We start from the raw sequence: 18639 nt of genomic DNA, 5'->3' as shown, positions 1-18639 counted from the left end.
TCCTGGGAGCAAGAGGAGCGAATTGGTTAGCTTAAACATAAAGTCGCAACTCCTGAAGGATCTCTCTCACGCCCCGTCTGTGCTCCCCGATACCACTTGATGAATCGATGATGTGCGTCCAAGACCCTTGTCAGACGAATGGACGCCAACCCATGCTGGGTGTTTGTGTGTGAAGAGGCAGAGAGGGCCAGCTATTGTTTCCACACCGCCGCAACGCCATTAGGGGGGATATAGAGAAGATAACGTGCAGCCTAATAGGCTTAGAATAAGTATCATCTGTATTATTGTAGTTAGATTACTCACTATCTACCTTAGGTAGGTAGATGTAGATGCAGACCTAGCCACACAGAATCTGGATTTAGCTCATGGTAAGTAGCGGCTGATATAATAGGTCGCACTTTTTTTCTACCAAGGCGGAATCTCTATGGACATTGTGCTGCCGCTCAAAAGCAAGTGTATGGGATATACGAGGATTTGCTTCTGGTAATCCAAAAAAAAAAAAAAAAAAAAAAAAAAATAGTGCCGATCTAGTTCGTGGTGCGGTAGGCTACGAACAAACAGGTTGGCCCGTCCAATATGTATTCTAGTTGCTGTGTCAATGCTGATAATTCTGACTCGAGGGGGGATAAAGTCGCACGCGAAGGATGATAACTATCCGCGCCGCTGCACTGCAACCATTTAGCGCAAGTTCTAGGGGGGTTCAAAGAATTCGGCGTGCTACCGAGGGGTATTATGTAGGTAGTTGCTAAATTCAGGCTCAGAAAAAAAAAGTAATGGAATGCTACGCAGGACGCGTGCGCGGAGAGCCCTGGGAAAAAAAGTATCACTGGATAAAGTAAGGGGATATGTCTTAATTAAATTCCCAGGTCGTAGAAGTAAGATAATGAGATGTTATATGATTGTAGTTGAATGTGATCCAATACAATGGTTATCTCCATTGCTAAAATCCCTAGATGTAGACCCCGTTCTAAGAGATTTGTCCTCCTATGAGGATTTCTATCCCGCATAACGAAAGAATCTTAGCCGAGATCGAGTCTGGGAGGCATTTTCTGGGTGGATTGGGGTGGGACAAGGATATTGTTAAGTCGCCGTAATTTTTTTTTTCTACTTAAATATACGGATCCGTACAATAGCGCGTACAGTATAGGCCTGATTACCAAGCTTCCGGTATGTAGGTGTAAGGTACCTTGCCTTGGTAAGGAACTAGCGTAATGTACCTGATATACATTTATATGCGTGGCATCTTACTAAAACGCTTCTATTCACGGGGCTTTTAACGTTTACTTTCTACTCTTTATTGTAATATATATAACAATTCTCATATAATCTCCTTCAATAAAAAACTTGTTCAAGAAAAAAAATACTTAGCTTCATAATATAAATCCAATCATAATAATAATGCGCGACAAATAACTCGAATTGAATTATACTTTCAAGTTGATAACATTACGCTAAAGGTCTTAGGACTTTTCCCCTGTTACTGCCGAGAACACCGGATAGGTACTTAGGGACAATTTGCGGATTTGTTAGGCTTTCTGGTTAAGTGTATATATGGGTATGTTCCTAGGTAGGTAAGTACGTACGTACCTAGGTACACACGCAACTTTTTATATCACCTTCTAGCCTATCCTGCTTATAAGCCTTACAGTGTTCGGCACGGTATTCGGTGTACCTTAGAACCCCGGCCCTTCCGACGAAGCGATCAATCAAAAACTTCCATTGTTCCCTTCCCAATTCTGTCCTTAACGCCATCAACAACACGATCGCCCCCCCAGTACTAAGCAAGGGACGACGGAAGACAAGCGATCACATCCCATCTATCCAAATGCAAACCTTCCTCGACGAAAACCTTGTCACGATAACATCGATCGACGACTCACTTTCTTTCACTTTGGCGACGCCGACGCGATTGCTGCCAATTGCCCGAGTCCTTCGCTTTTAGAATCAAGTAACGTTTCAGGAATTCATTCGCAAGACTCGTGGCCACGGAAGGCCGGTCTGGCGGATACGTCGGGTTGAACGGGCTCTGCCCGCAGCTCTCTCAAAATGCCGAAAGGTAGCAGCGACAAGGCGGTCAACAGATCGAGATGGGCTACTCGGAAACTTACTGTCAAGAGCAGCGGTCTCAAGAGGCTGTCTCTCAGAGACAGGATACAGCATAAGCGAACCATATCGATAGAGAAGAAACGTCATTCTGGTGGCAGCCAGTCAACAAGTGACGATCATGCTACATACGACAGCGCGTCTGCGACCAAGCAGAATGAACCAGGGGATTCGAAGAGTACCACATCTGTTGAGGAGGAAGATGACGGGGGGAGGATAGTCTTCTTCAATCTACCCTTACCTGACGAGATGAAGGATGAGGACGGCAACCCCATTCAATCATATGCTCGAAACAAGATTCGGACGGCCAAGTACACACCATTATCTTTCATCCCTAAGAACCTGTGGTTCCAATTCCACAACATTGCCAACATCTTCTTCCTTTTCATGGTCATTCTTATTGTGAGTATAATAGATTTTCTATCCTTCCGAAAAAAGACACTGACACTACTTTTCCTAATTCCTAGATCTTCCCTATCTTTGGAGGTACTAACCCAGGACTTAATGCGGTACCTTTAATATTTATTCTTGCCGTGACGGCCATTAAGGACGCAATCGAAGATTATCGCAGGACGATTCTTGACATTGAATTAAACAACGCGCCAGTACATCGTCTCGTAGGATGGAACAATGTCAATGTCACCGAAGATAACGTTTCGCTGTGGCGTAGGATCAAGAAAGCCACCTCGAGGTACCTGGGAACCGGTTGGCGCGCTTTTCAGGGTTTGTGGAAGGACAAAACAGATGGAGTGCTCAAAGATTCATCAGATCCACGTCCTTCTGTTGAAACCAAGGCTACGCGTCGCGATTCCACCATGTTATCTCCCCACACCGATAGAACATCATACCTGTCTGCGTACGAAGACATTCCGATGACACCGGTCACGTCGCCTCTTCCGCCTCAATCAGCCAGGAACAACTTACTGGAGATCCCAGAACGCCCGACCTCCGAAACATCCTATATGCCAAACGAGACCGAGACGTTAGCTAGAGTGAAAGGGGACCTCATTAACTACGACATTAAGCCCGGTCAAGCCCGGTTTCACAAGGATCATTGGAAGAATCTACAGGTTGGCGATTTCGTGCGACTCTATAATGACGATGAACTTCCTGCAGATATCATTGTTCTAGCTACTTCTGATTCCGACGGCGCATGCTACGTGGAAACCAAGAATCTGGATGGAGAAACAAACTTGAAAGTTCGACAAGCGCTTCGCTGTGGACGAACTTTGAAGCACGCGAGGGACTGCGAGCGTGCCCAATTTTTGATTGAGAGCGAACCACCCCAGCCTAACCTCTACAAGTATAACGGTGCCATCAAATGGGAACAGATGATGGCAAATGGCCCAAGAGAAATGTCGGAGCCGATAACCATTGACAATATGCTGCTCAGAGGCTGCAACTTGAGGAATACTGAGTGGGTTCTCGGAGTCGTCATGTTTACCGGTCACGACACGAAAATTATGATGAATGCAGGTGTCACGCCAAGTAAACGTGCCCGCATCGCCCGAGAGCTGAACTTCAACGTCATCTGTAATTTTGGTATTCTCGGCGCATTGTGTCTTTTGTGTGCCATTGTTAATGGAGTGTCGTGGGGTAAAAGCGACGCCTCGACTGCTTGGTTCGATTACGGTTCCGTTGGTGGTACCCCTGGTATGACCGGGTTTATTACATTCTGGGCAGCGCTTATCGTCTTCCAAAATTTCGTTCCGATCTCCCTTTATATCTCGCTCGAAATCGTGCGTACTCTACAGGCTATTTTCATATATAGCGATGTTGAGATGTACTACGACAAAATCGACTATCCGTGCGTACCAAAGTCATGGAACATATCCGACGATGTGGGTCAGATTGAATATATCTTTTCGGATAAGACGGGAACTCTTACCCAAAACGTCATGGAATTCAAGAAGGCTACTATCAATGGTCAGCCGTACGGAGAAGCGTACACCGAAGCCCAGGCAGGTATGCAGAAGCGTCTGGGTATCGATGTGGTAAAAGAAGCCGCTAGAGCCAGAGAACAGATTGCCCAGGACAAAATTCGCGCAGTGGAGGGGCTTCGAAAGATTCACGATAACCCATATCTTCACGAAGAAGACATGACCTTCATCGCCCCAGACTTTGTTGACGACTTGCGTGGGGAATCCGGCGAGGAACAGAAGCATGCTAATGCGCACTTTATGCTTGCATTGGCGCTTTGCCATACCGTTATAGCGGACCATATTCCCGGTGACCCCCCTAAGATTGAATTCAAAGCTCAATCTCCAGATGAAGCAGCACTCGTGGCAACTGCTCGGGATATGGGTTTCACTGTACTCGGTAATACAACAGAGGGTATCAGAGTGAATGTTATGGGCGAGGAGATACACTACCAGATTCTCAACACAATCGAATTTAATTCCACTCGAAAGCGAATGAGCGCTATCGTAAAAATGCCCGACGGTCGCATCATCTTGTTCTGCAAGGGCGCGGACAGCATCATCTACTCCCGTCTTAAGCGCGGTGAACAAGCAGAGCTTCGGAAGACAACTGCTGAACACCTTGAGATGTTCGCTCGAGAAGGTCTTCGAACCTTATGCATAGCCGAACGCGTACTTTCTGAGCAGGAATATCTCGAATGGCGCAAGGAGCACGACAAGGCTGCTACTGCAATGCATGAAAGAGAGGAGAGACTGGAAGAGGTCGCCGACAAGATCGAACAAGAACTGACTCTTCTCGGTGGAACGGCAATCGAAGATCGACTTCAAGACGGTGTACCTGACACGATCGAATTACTTAGCCGGGCGGGTATTAAGCTATGGGTGCTCACTGGAGACAAGGTCGAAACCGCCATCAATATTGGTTTCTCATGCAATTTACTAAATAACGATATGGAACTCATTAATCTTAAGGTGGAAGAAGATGAAACCGGCTCGACGCCCGACGACTTATTCGTAAACGAGATTGGACAAGTACTAGACGAAAAGCTGAGGATGTTTGGTATCACTGGTGACGACGAAGATTTGGCCCATGCCAGGAAAAATCATGAGCCGCCAGCGCCAACCCATGCTCTGGTCATCGATGGCTTCACCTTGAGGTGGGTACTTGACGAGACCTTGAAACAAAAATTTCTTCTTCTCTGCAAACAGTGCGCATCCGTTCTGTGTTGCCGTGTCAGCCCTGCGCAAAAGGCTGCAGTTGTATCTATGGTTAAAAATGGTCTCGATGTTATGACACTCTCCATCGGAGATGGTGCCAACGACGTTGCGATGATTCAGGAAGCCGACGTTGGCGTGGGTATTGCCGGTGTTGAAGGCCGTCAAGCCACCATGTCTGCCGATTATGCCATTGGTCAGTTCCGGTTCCTCCAACGGTTAGTTTTGGTTCACGGCCGCTGGTCATACAGGAGAATGGCGGAAGCAATCGCCAACTTCTTTTACAAGAACATGGTTTGGAACTTGACCATTCTTTGGTTTCAGTGTTTCTGCAATTTTGACATTACTTATCTCTTCGAGTACACTTACATCCTTCTGTTCAACCTTATCTTCACTTCTGTGCCGCCCATTGTCATCGGTGTCCTCGATCAGGACGTTTCTGATGCAGTCTCATTAGCTGTTCCTCAGCTATATCGACGTGGTATTGAGCGGCGTGAATGGACTCAACATAAGTTTTGGTAATTATGTTCACCGCCCTATTATACTTAACCAGATTTACTAACAAGGGACAGGTTTTATATGTTGGATGGTGCATACCAAAGTGTAATATGCTTTTTCGTTCCATACTTGGCCTTCGCGGCTACGTCGTCCGTTGCCAGCAATGGACTCGACGTGTCGGATCGGTACCGGATCGGTGCTTACGTTGCGCACCCAGCCATCATTACCATCAACCTCTACATTCTCATCAACACATATCGGTGGGACTGGCTTACGCTCCTTATTATCATTCTTAGTGATCTTGTTGTCTTCTTTTGGACTGGTGTCTATACCTCGTCAACGTATGCCGGTACACTTTATAAAGGAGCTCCACAGATTTACGGCGAAGTCTCGTTTTGGGCGGTTTTAATTGCGACTCCAATTCTTGCCCTAGCTCCTCGATATGCTATCAAGGCTTTACGCAAAGTCTACTGGCCCCGAGATGTAGATATCATTCGGGAACAGGTTACCATAGGAAAATTCGACAATTTAGAAAAGGAGAGCCCGAGCGAAATCCTGGCCAAGTCTAGTTCGTCTGGATCGTCACAGTCCTCCAAGCGCCGGCGACACCAGCAATTCGCCAGTGTGGACGAAGACTTGAAACCTATTTATCCACCTTCTATTGCGACTCAGTCTGTTGCTGGTCATAATTCTCGCAGTCAGAATGGCAGCGACGGCACTAATTACACTAGGCACGAGCCTTCGATAGATGTTCCTCCTGTTGCTCAACCCGTCGACCCGCCTCCCGAACCTGCGGTACGCCCATCCTACGATCGCGTTCGTCCCTCTTACGACCGTATGCGAGCCTCGATGGACCGAGTTCGGCAGAGTTACGAGATGTCTAATGACTTCACTTCGGCTGCCATGTTGAGCCGACTCGAGTCGACTCGTTCCGGCGTCAATCAACCAGAAGATGGTAATGGGATTGTCAGCCGAATAAGAAGGCGGACCCGGGGTAAATCCTTCAAGTCTGCATTCACTCACCACAAAGACAATCACATCCATGAGCATGAATAAAGAACACTCACGACCTCTCCCGCAATAACCCCTGTAAAAATAGTGTGATGCTGGGACTTTAGCTTGTATTCCTTACGATGTGATATCCGGAGCGCTAGGTGCTTGAGTATGATCTCGGACGAACTATTCACGATACCACTATGGTTTCCTCAGCTAGACCAGCGAACTAACCATTCTGAATGGTCTTTCTTTCTTTTTTTTTTTTTCCCCTTTTTTGCTCATTTCCATTTACAACGGCGTCGGCGTTTTCATGGTGCATGGAGTCTATGGGAGGACTTATATGATGAGATGACGATGTTGGTCAGAAGGTTGAAAGGTTCTAGTTTTCTTGCATCATAGACTTTCTTCTCGAGTCGAGGTTACACAAGACGTGTTGTCACCAGTCCCTCTTGAGGCAGACCCCTAACTATATCTTGAAGTTATTATTATTGCGGAGGAGAGTCGATACTTCATCTGTTCTCTTGCGTTATATTTTCTTTTTTCTTCACTTTTTTCCCCACCATAGGCGACAGGCTGGTAACAGGCGTTCTACTAAAAGACCAAGGCAGGATTTGACACCTGGATGTGATAGCATACAGCGCGCTCAGTTTAGCAAACAAGCAAACAAAGAGACGGGGGAAGTTTCGGGATTCTTTCGGGATTCTTAAAGGCATGGCGGGGCTTTCCACGGCCCGTGTATATAAGATGATGGACAAATGCGACGAGTAGAGAGAATGAGAGAAAGAGAGAGCATCGGTGGGCGTGTGTGGACGAGTAGATAACATATAATCGGCCAAAATTAGTACTTTCCAAGACAAAGACGTCACCTTTTTTTCAGTTTTCTTTTCTATTTATTTCTAATTAGCTCAAAATGTGCGGCCGAAGTTTTGTATACGTTTTATATTATGTTTTTTTTTTATGTTTAGGTGAAGACTTATTACTACCCACGTGTCTTGGAATTTTGAAGAATGAAATGAACGTATTATAGTCTTGTACATGTGAGGAATGACTTGATATAGTGTAGGCAGGTAGGTACCTAGATAGATCAAACCCTAATTTGTTACTTGTCATTCACGACTTGAAAGGTTAGGAAGTAGGTACTTGCTATCATCCAAATCTGTGGCCCTTCGTACTAATATCGCATTTCGAACTTCCAACCAAACTGATTTCCTGCAATACCAATACTGCTACCCCTTAACCAAATCATCGTCATTCTCGGAGTGGGACGACGGCTTGAAGAATCCTACCACTCGATGGATAGGTACGCGTACGCATACGCATCTCCGAGGCCAAAGACCGACTAATTATATCGCGTTCATCTATCAAAAGGGCATGATCGTTTCGTAATGTGGCTATTGTAGTCACGATGCTTAGGCGAGATTTTGCTTCAACGCGTACTCTGACGACAGGGGTGTCGAGATTATCGCCACAGAACTATTCTTGAGATACTATCTATCATCGCTCCGTTGTGCTCACTATCCGGCTGGAGAGTTACATACTGCCTGCCTATTGTTTGTGATTTACTAGGTAAGTAATCGTGAAACGGTTACTAGGGTGTTGGTCTACGAATACTCCGTCCAGCTGACACGATGAATGACCCGGAGATAGGTAGAGAAAGAACCCTTTCCAGATTTTTATTTCAAGCACCGTATTAGTTACCGCTTTTAGAAACGTGGTCTCTCTATATTATTCCTCATGGTATAGACTCCTTAATAGTGATACTTCTGTCGAATAGGTACTAGACTTAAATAGGGTTGGTTGTATAGCCTAATTCGACGGACTACCCTACTCATTCGTATGTCTCTTTATCGCTTTGTGCTTAGCTTAGTGTCCAACGCAGTTACCAGTCCCCTATCCATTACTCCACGTCCTGGTAGTGGACAGTTTTGTACCAAGTCGCTATACAAACCAAAGACTAAATCGTTTGAAACAGGCCTAAACTCATGGAATCGCGTGATTGCGTAAACCGATGCAGCATCCCATACATGGTCATGGATCATATCCGCGATGTCAGCCTTAGGTACCCCGTTCTTGCGTAAATTTGTGTAGACGCGAAGCCTAACGCGTAGTGGGAGACCAATTTTACGTGGTAGAAGAGCCATGTTGGACGGGGCTTAGAGGTATTGCTGCCGCAGCTAGAAATAAATAGTATGGTGCTGGGACCCATTTGAAGTCTTTTTGGGGAGAAGCTTCCTCAGGAGAAAACTCGTACTGAGAAGACTTCGCGGTAGCATGACTGTTGAACATGAGTATTTGCTAATCGGGAAATGTTTGCTAGCTAGAGGTATCGATGATTACCTCCTTTATTTTAGTGAAGAATCCGATCCTTGATCGGATTGATCGAAGACGACAGCAGTCAGATCCGCTGTGGACACCTCATAAATCGTTGGGCTGGGGCTTCTCTGATCGGACTGGGGGGAAATCTTGTAGTATCTAGCTATTGGATATCCAGCCGCACGATTCATGCTCCTTATGAATTCCGCGAAGGAAGGCAGAGAAGGTTTATCCGAAACTGACAGGGAGCCATCCTCAAAGCGTTTGTGCGCGCCGCAGAGGCAGAACTTGTCGAAAGCGGGACAATAGCACTGACAGTATTGACAGCTCCAGGCGAAGAATATCTTTTCGTTGGCAGTCCTCTCATCAGTCCGGATACTCTGCGCGGAACTCGCTGTTTGTATTATGGAACCCTGGGTTGATGGCATCGTATTGGTCAAGCTTAATGGATACGCTATATGAGTTATAATCGAGATATATGTAAATTTTTTTTGCGAAGCTCTTTTTCGTTTGGTTGCGATGTGGGATACACGGCCTTTTTATACCTCGAGAGAAAGTAAAGCAGAGTCTAATTGGGACTTAGTAGACTACCTATATTTGAATATTTTCCATCGGACGTTTAGGACGAAAAGTATATTCAGTATATATACCTAAGGTACGTAGGTAGCTACAGAACTTCATAGTCACCTAATTTAGAGTTGTTCGGTGGAACAACGAAGTTGCTACTTAAACCTTTGCTCCACCTTGGGACACTGACTCCCAAAGTGCTATGATGGTGACAGTGTTGTTGTTGCAACTGCTAGAAACACGTATGTTTACTACGGAAGGACACATGGGATAGATACGTACGCACAGAGAATCTGGGGACGTATGTCAAATTGGCAATGCTAACGCAGGAACCTAACGTTAAGTTTCGACTACTCATATTAGCATTTCGAGACATGAAATAATTAATCTCGACAAGATCTATCCCTACTTCCCGAGGTACAATCTTCGTAGCATTACCTAATTCCAGAAACGTACGATGGTAAACTCTGGAGGTCTATGATACTGACCAAATTTTGGACATCTCAAGACCCTCGGCGAAAACGCCGACTTTACCATCGATCGCGAATCCCTGGGACTCCAACTTCCTACATTCGGCGTATAGATCGTTTAATGGTACCCAGAAAGCCTCGATAAACTCACCGTCGTCGAACAGCGGTTGAGGATTCTGATTCTCTTCCTTTTCTGGGTCAATCTTGAGGTGGATGACAAAGCTCTTTGAGCTAGTTACGGCAACCAACAGTTAGTAAGACAACTAAGTGTCGATATCAGGGGAGAGTGGATTCTACCTCGAGGATGCGGGAGCTGAGGATAGAGTTAATATGAATGATTATTCAACTGGGGGGCATTCCCAGAACTCACAGCTGAAGAGGATTGGCCGTGAACCTCCACGATCAGGCACTACCTCACCAATATAGCCTGTTTCCTCCTTTAGTTCACGCAGCGCTGCTTGTTCTACCGTCTCATCTCGATCGACTAGCCCAGCCGGAAATTCAATCACGATTTGGCCTGCTGGTGCGCGAAACTGTTTCTCCAGGAGGACCCTTGGCCCTTCTTTGTGGTGAATGACGGCGATCATTTGCACGGCGTCAACGGGGCTGGAGCTCGGACGCCCGGGGCGTCTTATCGCTTCCCACGTCCGCACTTGGCCCTCTTCATCCTCGTATGTAATCCTGAATCATACTATGGTTAGACGGAGGGAAAGTCTAAAGCATCTCATGACAAAATAGAATGAGATGCTACTGACTTCACGAGATTGATCCACTTCGCATCTTTATTTTCCTTGGAAAAGCACTTAGTAAATTTAATGTAACTGGGTTTTTCTGAGCACGTACGAGCAGTTCGGTCGATATGACCTTGGCAACTCTTTTCGACATGGTGAGGACTGATGATAAAGTGCGAAAGGAGCGAAAGGAGAAGCTCTCCCCTCTCTGCTTGGGCAGTACTATGTACAACTTGCATAGCCACATTATGGTTGTGGCTATCATTTTGGGTGCGGCTTGACACTTACACCTTGCTTATATTAGTGAAACCACTTTATTTCTATACTCTATACTTTTTTATACGCACTAAGTGTTGCACCTTGTCGTATAAGAAAGAAGAGCCAAGTTGTACTAACTTGCGAAATAGGGGGTGGAAGTATGGCTTTGTTCTAAATAATATAACTACGTGATGATCTTCCGGTCCTATTCGTTACGTCATGGAACCGCGACCGTCATCACGCATCACAACAATCCTAATATAAGACTACCTACATGTACCTACCTAATCGACAACCTGAAAACTTTTAGAAAAACTACTCCAAATTACTCATTCTCGGGTTACCTTGATAATATTACGTACCCATCTATATATTTAATATCCCGTTAATACTGCGATAAAACTTGCCGAAATGTTCCTACAGATTCTTCACTTTGCTCAAGCTACTTTGGCTATATACGGCGGCAGGCAATCCTACGTCGCCATCACCAACCTTCGCAAATACGAAGATGCAACTAAGAAGGCAGCCAGAGTATCCAAGGAGGCCGAGCGTCAGCGACAGCAGACGTATGCCACGCAGACCACCGGCGTCGTTACATTGCTGTTCTCATTCTTCATGTCGGTGCTGCTCGCCCGCGAGGGTTCCATCTACGGCTTCCTACCGCGGTTCTTGGCGCCGGCCGCAACCATCGCCGCTGTTTACTTTGCGAGAAAGTATATCCGGGGGTTTTGGGCCGGGAAGACGCCCGGGGTCAAGGGTAATCTGCCGAACATGGGCGATTATGACGACGCGGAGAAGAGAACTCATGAGCTCCTGAACGTGCTGGATCTTTTAATGTATAGCTGGATTGCTACCCTAGCTTTAGCTATAACTGTAGGATATTAAATGTCATCCCGGATGACAGGTAGATTGGTCGCCTTAGATATAAGAAACTCGGTGTAGTATGTTATACATTAGAAATATATATAACACACACCTATTAAATCCCTATGTACTCACGACGACCCCTACTACCTGACGCTAGCATAGCGGCGCAATCTCCCCAGTCTCTAATTCCTTCGCAACCCGCGACGAGACTTCGTCCCAGCGCTCGAACGTGTCCGCCTCGGCGTCAAACGCGTATAACCACCTATTCCGCATCTTGACGCTCTCCGGGTCGATCTCGACGCCCTCCTCCACGTCCTTGAGCGCGTTGTGCCAGCGGTCCCGCAGGTCTTCCCCGTTCGTCTGGCTCGCCCTGGTCCTTGCGAACCGCAGCTTCTCGTAACATCTCGTCTATAGACGGTCAGCGGCCAGGTATATATTAATCTTAATACCCTGCTTTAATAGGTATCGGTATGGGTTATAGCTAGTTCGGTAAGACGGGGGTTGAACCAGAGATGAAAAGAACAACTAGGGAGAACTTACTGCTAACGGAATGTTGCTCTTCCCGGCTAGTTTTAGGCAGACGGCGAGTACGGCAGCGCTTTCTGTCGCTTGGCTCGCACCCTGCGCGCTTGTCGGTAGGTGTGCGTGGCAGCTGTCGCCTAGCAATGCGATTTTGTGGCTCTTGGACACCCACGTGGGGAGAGGATCCCTATAGCAGATTTCTTGAGTTTGGAGATATTAGTTAGGTGTAGGTACCTAGTGAATAAGACGTAGTACGTTACGTGAAGCAGGCAAGGATGATACCTACTCCAATCTAAACAGGATTCCGTCTTCTCGACGGCAGCGCGTATCCGCGGGTCTAAATCTTGCAGCGACTTCTTGACCTCGTCCATGTCTCCCTCCTGGAACCACGACTCCTTGATCACCATGTCGGCTTCGTGGGATAGTTTGCGGGTTACGATCCAGTTGAACTCGTCACCGTTCCGGAGAGTGTTCTGAACTAGATGCGTATCTTTGCCGATCCTGATTCGTTCTTGTCAGCGACATTTCTTAGCAAAGTTACTTACCTAGGTACCTAGACAGTAGCTGCAAAGAAAAGAAAAAGGTCAGGTAGTTACTAGAGGTAATTACACGTAACATACCAAATGTTGACACAGTCGTGATCTACAAATTCGCGACACAGGGGATCTTCCCGCAAGTGCTTCCCGGGAAAATAAGCCCGATAGCAAGAATACCCGCTGCTCTTCGGCGCATCTTCGAATCCCAGCACCAGTTCCCGCGCGCGGGACTTGATACCGTCGGCGCCGACGACGAGGTCCGCCGTATCCTCCGCGCCGTCCGCAAACCTCACGCCCGGCTTCGACTCGTCGTACGCGACGACCTCGCGGCCCATGCGAATCGCGATGCCGGCGTCCTCCACGGCCTGGATAAACGCCTCGTGGTAGTCCCCGCGGTGGCCGATGTACCCCGCCATGTCCATCAGTGGCTGCTGCGCGAGGACCTTGCCGTCGTGCCACCGCCGGATCTGCATGTCGGGCGCCTGGTTGCCGATGCCGGTCAGCTTGCGGTAGAGCGGCTTCCCGCCCCAGCGCTCGAGCAGCTTGAGCGCATTCTCGCCGAGGCCGAGCGAGTCCCCCAATCGGCGGAAAGCCTTGAGTTTTTCGTACACGATCACGTCGTGCCCGTGGTGCTTGAGGGCGAGCGCGCTGGCGCATCCGCCTAGACCGGCGCCGATGACGATGACTTATAATTTGATAGACGATAGCTTTAGTAAAAAGTAAAAAAAAAAAAAATTAAGTAAAGGGGGATCGTAGGCATGGAACCGTAGCACAAAGCCCGGTTGATTCATCGGTTGACTTACCCTTGATTGGCTCGTTATTTACGCCGTTAATAGTCATTGTAAGTAAAGTCTACTATATACCTAACCTAAGATATACCGGTTACCTAGTGCCAATACCGGCGCGTTTAAATTCAGCGGGACGAGCCTTTGTGAGAATCCGGGGGTACCCATATTTAGGGCCAAATCTGGAGGGCTACGACGATGGCCATCTCTTCATGCCGAAGGGGAACATCAGCTGATTTCCTGCCAAGAAATCTCCAAACAACAATATAGATCCATCCACAGAGCTACGCCGATTTTGCTATTGGCGGGATGTATTGGTGCTACGGTAGTCCTATATCCTCTCCCAGCTGTGAGGGTTCCTCGGTTTCGTGATCGATGGAACTTGGTGACATCCCTGCTTCTGGCGTATTAAGGGGGGCGGGGGCACATCCCCCTCTCTGGAAATGTAAATGCCGTCATGGTAGCCGAAACCTGCCATGCGGATTACCGAATTGATAACCTGGTGGCCACCTTCCTTGCTTATTCTACCGGCTTTCCAGTTGGGATGATTCTTTTGCTGATTATTGATATACGGTATATTTTCCGCTTACGAGACCAAGGCCGAGGTTTGGACAGAACGGGATGATAGCTATATGTGTTGCCTTATTAGGTATGGCAGATATTTAGATATATTTGTACCACGAGCCATTGTATACGAAATACCTTGTATGCGCTGGTTACTTATGTGATACGGATCTGATATGTTGAGTAATTTAGAAAATTTTGATATAGTTCGAGACCTTATATCTTTGGATAATGACTGATGGAACCATCAACAGCATGAACATTCCACAACACAAGATCGAGTTTGTGCGTCGAGACTAATAACCGAACATCGTACAGACCGGAGAAAAGACCGTTGCTAATCCTAGAAGTGTTAAGAAATGTACAGGATGCAGCGACAGATCTGCCGAGGGTTCCCCCGATTCCAACCCCCCCCTACGTCCTCCCACGGTGCCGCTTCTTGTTGGAGAACTGGTAACGTGGATGCGGTGCGGAGTCTGGAGAAGCTCCGAATAAGAGGATGGGATGTTCGCAATCAGTCGATATGTCAACTTTACCGAGCTCCCGGGAACCAGAAGAGGACTCTGATTTGATTTGAAGGGAGCTTATTATGGCTACGCAGGCTGCCTCAGGGATAATCCCCTCGATACAGGAGAAATATAGCGGCGTGCCAGTGCGACTGAAGCAAGAAGCTCAAACTGCACGAGATCGCCTGCTATCGAATCGCACGCTACCGGTTAGCCGCCCGAGGAAGAATCCGGTACGCCTTCCGCCGGACGTGTCTCTGGAGGATTTTGAAGCAGCTATCAAAGAGCTGAGAGGGGCGATAGGAGACGAAAATGTCGAAGTGAATGATAAACCGTTGGTAGATGGATGGTATATGCAGCATCCGAATACCCACGATGCTTTCCACATCACGGATCAGGAGGAGCTTGTAAGCAGCGCGGTCGTGTATCCTGGGTCGACGGAGGAAGTCCAGACTACGGTGCGATGGGCCAATAAGTTCGGCATTCCGATTTACCCCATCTCCATCGGCAGAAACCTGGGTTACGGCGGTGCTGCGCCCCGGATCCCGGGAGGCGTAGTTGTTGACCTCGGCAAACGGATGCATGCGATTCTAAATATCGATGCCGAGAATGCGAGCTGCCTCGTCGAACCTGGAGTCACGTACTTCCGGCTCTACGAGGAAATCCAAAACAGGAAACTCCCGTTATGGATCGATACACCTGATCTGGGCGGTGGTAGCGTGTTGGGCAATGCGATTGATCGCGGAGTTGGATATACGCCATACGGCGATCATTTCGCGAATCGCTGCGGTATGGAAGTCGTCTTGCCTAACGGCGAGTTATTGCGTACTGGCATGGGCGCTCTGCCCGGTCCAGAGGGGGCAGACAATCCTACATGGCAGTCATTCCAACATGCCTTCGGCCCATCGATCGACGGCATATTCTCGCAGAGTAACTTCGGCATCGTTACTAAGATGGGAATGCAGTTGATGCCGGAGACGGAACATCAGTCTTACTGCTTCACATTCCCGCGCGATGGCGACTTCGAGCAAATCGTTGACCTTATCCGGCCGTTGGCGCAGAAGGGAATATTGGGGAACATCCCGCAACTGCGCCATGTAATCCAGGAACTCAACGTTACCGGCCGACGAAAATCGGACTTTCACGATGGTTCGGGCCCCATGACACGCGAAGAGGTCCGAGCTGCGGCTGAGAAGTTGCCCTTGGGTGACTGCTCCTGGGTCTTCTACGGCACGCAATATGGACCGTCTGCATCCATTGCGGCACAGCTAGAAGTTATCAAGACGGCGTTTTTCAAGATTCCCGGCTCGAAGTTCTTCTTACCCTCTGATCTTCCATCTGACCACTACTTACACGACCGCTCGTTAGTTTGCAGTGGCATTCCTGTCCTCCGCGAGCTCGACTGGCTAAATTGGCTACCGAATAGCGGACATCTATTCTTCAGCCCCATAGCCCCGACGCGTGGTAAGGACGCACGCACTATCCACGAGATAATCGTCAAGGCGCATGAACGTCACGGTTTCGACCTGTTTCCTACGCTCTGCGTGGCAGGTCGCGAGATCCATTACATCACGAACATCATATACGACAGGGCCGACGCGGACATGAAAGCTTCCGCGGTCAAGCTCATGAGAGAGATGATCAAGGAATGCGCGGACAAGGGGTTCGGCGAGTATCGCACGCACCTTCTTTTCGCCGATCAAGTAGCCGGGACCTATAGTTGGAATAACTCGGCGTTTATGCGCTTCAATGAGACGATTAAGGATGTGTTGGACCCGAATGGGATTTTGGCCCCGGGTCGCAACGGAATCTGGCCGAAGAGATTTAGAGGAAAAGGATGGGAATTGAAGGCTGATGATACTGATCTGTCATCGATTGGGCCGCGCCCCGAGAAATAGCAATACCAATAAGTAGTAATTAACTCTAGCAAAAAGTAACAGATAGGGGTATCAATTACTCGCCTGCAATATTCGATCGTTTAGTTTTAGAGTCCCTAACCTAGCGGATTTATGCTTCCGATGCTTTTCTTTTGAATATCTGGGTCAATATCATGAACATTTACCTCCCTTCCCATAATCTCCGTAATCCTGCCAATCCGATAAACAGAGCCTCGTCTGTCCTGATAGTCCTACTCCCTTGACTGGGTAGAATATTGACCCAGTGATCAAACAGTTCCTTAGTTCGCCCCTTCACAATCCCCATGCCATTCAACTGGGGGTCGTTCTCCGCCGCATTCTCAAGACCTCGGGGCCCGCCGAAGACAATGAGAAGATGATTGAAGGCCATCGCGTCCTTACTCTTCTTTCGTTCGGGAAACGCTTCCGATATAGACACGCCGCGCTCGGACGTTCCGATGTTTAGGTCGTACCCGCCTTCGTAGGTGCACTCTTCAAAAATGTTGGCGAGCGAATCGCAGCGTCGCACCGAGTATCCCCAGTAGTAACCTCCCTCGACACGCGGCACGCTAGGGTCTACCGGTTCCGCCCTCGACGGATCGTTCTCGTCCATCCGAACCGTAATCCGGGTCTTGGGCGGGACCTCGTGGCTAATAGTCACGGGCTCCTTCCTGCCCACGTCCACGAGCGTTCCCTTCCCACCCTTCGGCGTCCCGGACACCGTCACACCTTCGCAGTATGGTAGCCAGTCGGTGGAGTGCGGGTGCGAGGGGATGTCCAAGCTCGCCATGAGCCCCGCGCCCCTCAGGTTGGGGTGGATGGGCAGCAGCGTGCGCCGCATGAACGGCGGCATCTCCAGGTACTGCAGCAGGTGGTCGAGGTACCCGCATGGGTCGACGTCCCCGGTATATGCCGCGGGGTCGACGTGCTTGGGCCGGGTGTCCGGGTGCGAGTCGTCGAATATGACGATTTCGTCTACGCTGAATACGGCGAGCGCACGCGCGATGTGAGACACTACGCCCGTGCGTTGATCGTCCCGACGGCAGCTAGAAATCTAAGTTTAGTACTATGTAGGTATATTTCCACTGTCTCCCGAGATTTGACGGGTAAAAATTGCCATTGCGGGCGACTCACGTCAAAAGAACACTTCCCGGGACAGCTACGGAGATAGTCCAATCCCGACCCTGGGTAGGCTTAAAGAAGGCGGTCGGCTTTGAGGTATCTACGTAGTCGCCGTCTTCTGTGAGACGGCGTTTCTGATAATAAGGAAGAAAAAAAGATTAGATTTCTGGTTTCTGATTTTAAAATGAACTTGTGTGAAATTTGATTGACTTACTTTCTGCCTGTCTTGCTCATAACTTGCCATTTTTATCCTTTATTTTATTTTATTTATGAGATATGACGAAAGGCGGGATGAGCTAGGTAAGAGTCGTAAAATCGCTGTTATTATCACATTTCACATGGCGCAAAGTAAAATTTCCAGCTTCGAATTGATTGAATTAAAATTCCGCCGGCAAAACCTCACCGTCTTCCCCACCGCCTTCTACATTAGGCATAGCTTCGTAACTGGTGCGTTATGGTCCAAGCGCAGTTATTTTCGATTCATCATCGTGTCATTCTCTCCCCTGAATATGGAGTACCTAGGTACCTTAGGTACGCAATGTCAACCCATTCGACTTGAACAGCTCTGTGATATAACTGCCATTGGGAAATATAGCAAAGCTTTTTCAATGCTAAAGGCCAAAATCATTTGTTGATATAATCTCTTCATGCTCATTAAGCTCAGCAGTTACACATCCTTGATATAAATACCTAACCTAGATACCTGGTATATAAGAAGCTACTCCAAAATATCCTTTTCATAAAGCAACAACTTGAGTTGAGTTTCTACTGA

The 18639-nt window shown here is 48.0% G+C and overlaps 6 protein-coding genes across 6 annotated transcripts; 3 read left to right on the top strand and 3 right to left on the bottom strand.

Annotated features, from left to right (window-relative positions):
* Positions 1-1899: 1899 nt before the first annotated feature.
* On the top strand, positions 1900-7016 carry F4812DRAFT_160460 (phospholipid-translocating P-type ATPase). Its single transcript, XM_047929815.1, has 3 exons — positions 1900-2505; positions 2571-5755; positions 5810-7016. Exons 1-3 carry the CDS (start codon positions 2047-2049, stop codon positions 6789-6791), a joined length of 4626 nt encoding a protein of 1541 aa, XP_047786903.1. The 5' UTR covers positions 1900-2046; the 3' UTR covers positions 6792-7016.
* A 2887-nt stretch (positions 7017-9903) lies between these two features.
* On the bottom strand, positions 9904-10986 carry F4812DRAFT_442717 (putative ADP-ribose pyrophosphatase). Its single transcript, XM_047935328.1, has 5 exons — positions 10925-10986; positions 10837-10871; positions 10452-10762; positions 10379-10394; positions 9904-10312 (listed from the first exon to the last, which is right to left on the bottom strand). Exons 1-5 carry the CDS (start codon positions 10964-10966, stop codon positions 10087-10089), a joined length of 630 nt encoding a protein of 209 aa, XP_047786902.1. The 5' UTR covers positions 10967-10986; the 3' UTR covers positions 9904-10086.
* Positions 10987-11279: 293 nt separating this feature from the next.
* F4812DRAFT_160186 (uncharacterized protein) lies at positions 11280-12352 on the top strand. The gene has a single exon (XM_047929813.1). The coding sequence runs from the start codon at positions 11482-11484 to the stop codon at positions 11953-11955; it is 474 nt and encodes a 157-aa protein (XP_047786901.1). The 5' UTR covers positions 11280-11481; the 3' UTR covers positions 11956-12352.
* F4812DRAFT_160160 (putative monooxygenase) lies at positions 12023-14036 on the bottom strand. Its single transcript, XM_047929811.1, has 5 exons — positions 13799-14036; positions 13080-13680; positions 12746-12960; positions 12478-12659; positions 12023-12345 (listed from the first exon to the last, which is right to left on the bottom strand). The coding sequence occupies exons 1-5, from the start codon at positions 13833-13835 to the stop codon at positions 12091-12093; spliced, it is 1290 nt and encodes a 429-aa protein (XP_047786900.1). The 5' UTR covers positions 13836-14036; the 3' UTR covers positions 12023-12090.
* A 274-nt stretch (positions 14037-14310) lies between these two features.
* On the top strand, positions 14311-16828 carry F4812DRAFT_160148 (putative vanilly-alcohol oxidase). Its single transcript, XM_047929810.1, has one exon. The coding sequence runs from the start codon at positions 14934-14936 to the stop codon at positions 16746-16748; it is 1815 nt and encodes a 604-aa protein (XP_047786899.1). The 5' UTR covers positions 14311-14933; the 3' UTR covers positions 16749-16828.
* F4812DRAFT_160147 (DUF171-domain-containing protein) lies at positions 16829-18405 on the bottom strand. The gene is made up of 3 exons (XM_047929809.1): positions 18082-18405; positions 17880-18001; positions 16829-17791 (listed from the first exon to the last, which is right to left on the bottom strand). The coding sequence occupies exons 1-3, from the start codon at positions 18109-18111 to the stop codon at positions 16909-16911; spliced, it is 1035 nt and encodes a 344-aa protein (XP_047786898.1). The 5' UTR covers positions 18112-18405; the 3' UTR covers positions 16829-16908.
* Between the last annotated feature and the right edge of the window lie 234 nt (positions 18406-18639).

The sequence above is a fragment of the Daldinia caldariorum genome (genome assembly GCF_022478825.1).
Source record: "Daldinia caldariorum strain CBS 122874 unplaced genomic scaffold F4812scaffold_19, whole genome shotgun sequence".
In the NCBI taxonomy this organism is placed as follows: Eukaryota; Fungi; Ascomycota; class Sordariomycetes; order Xylariales; family Hypoxylaceae; genus Daldinia; species Daldinia caldariorum.
The sequence above is the reverse complement of the archived record's forward strand: the minus strand, read 5'-3'. Positions and strand labels throughout refer to the sequence as shown.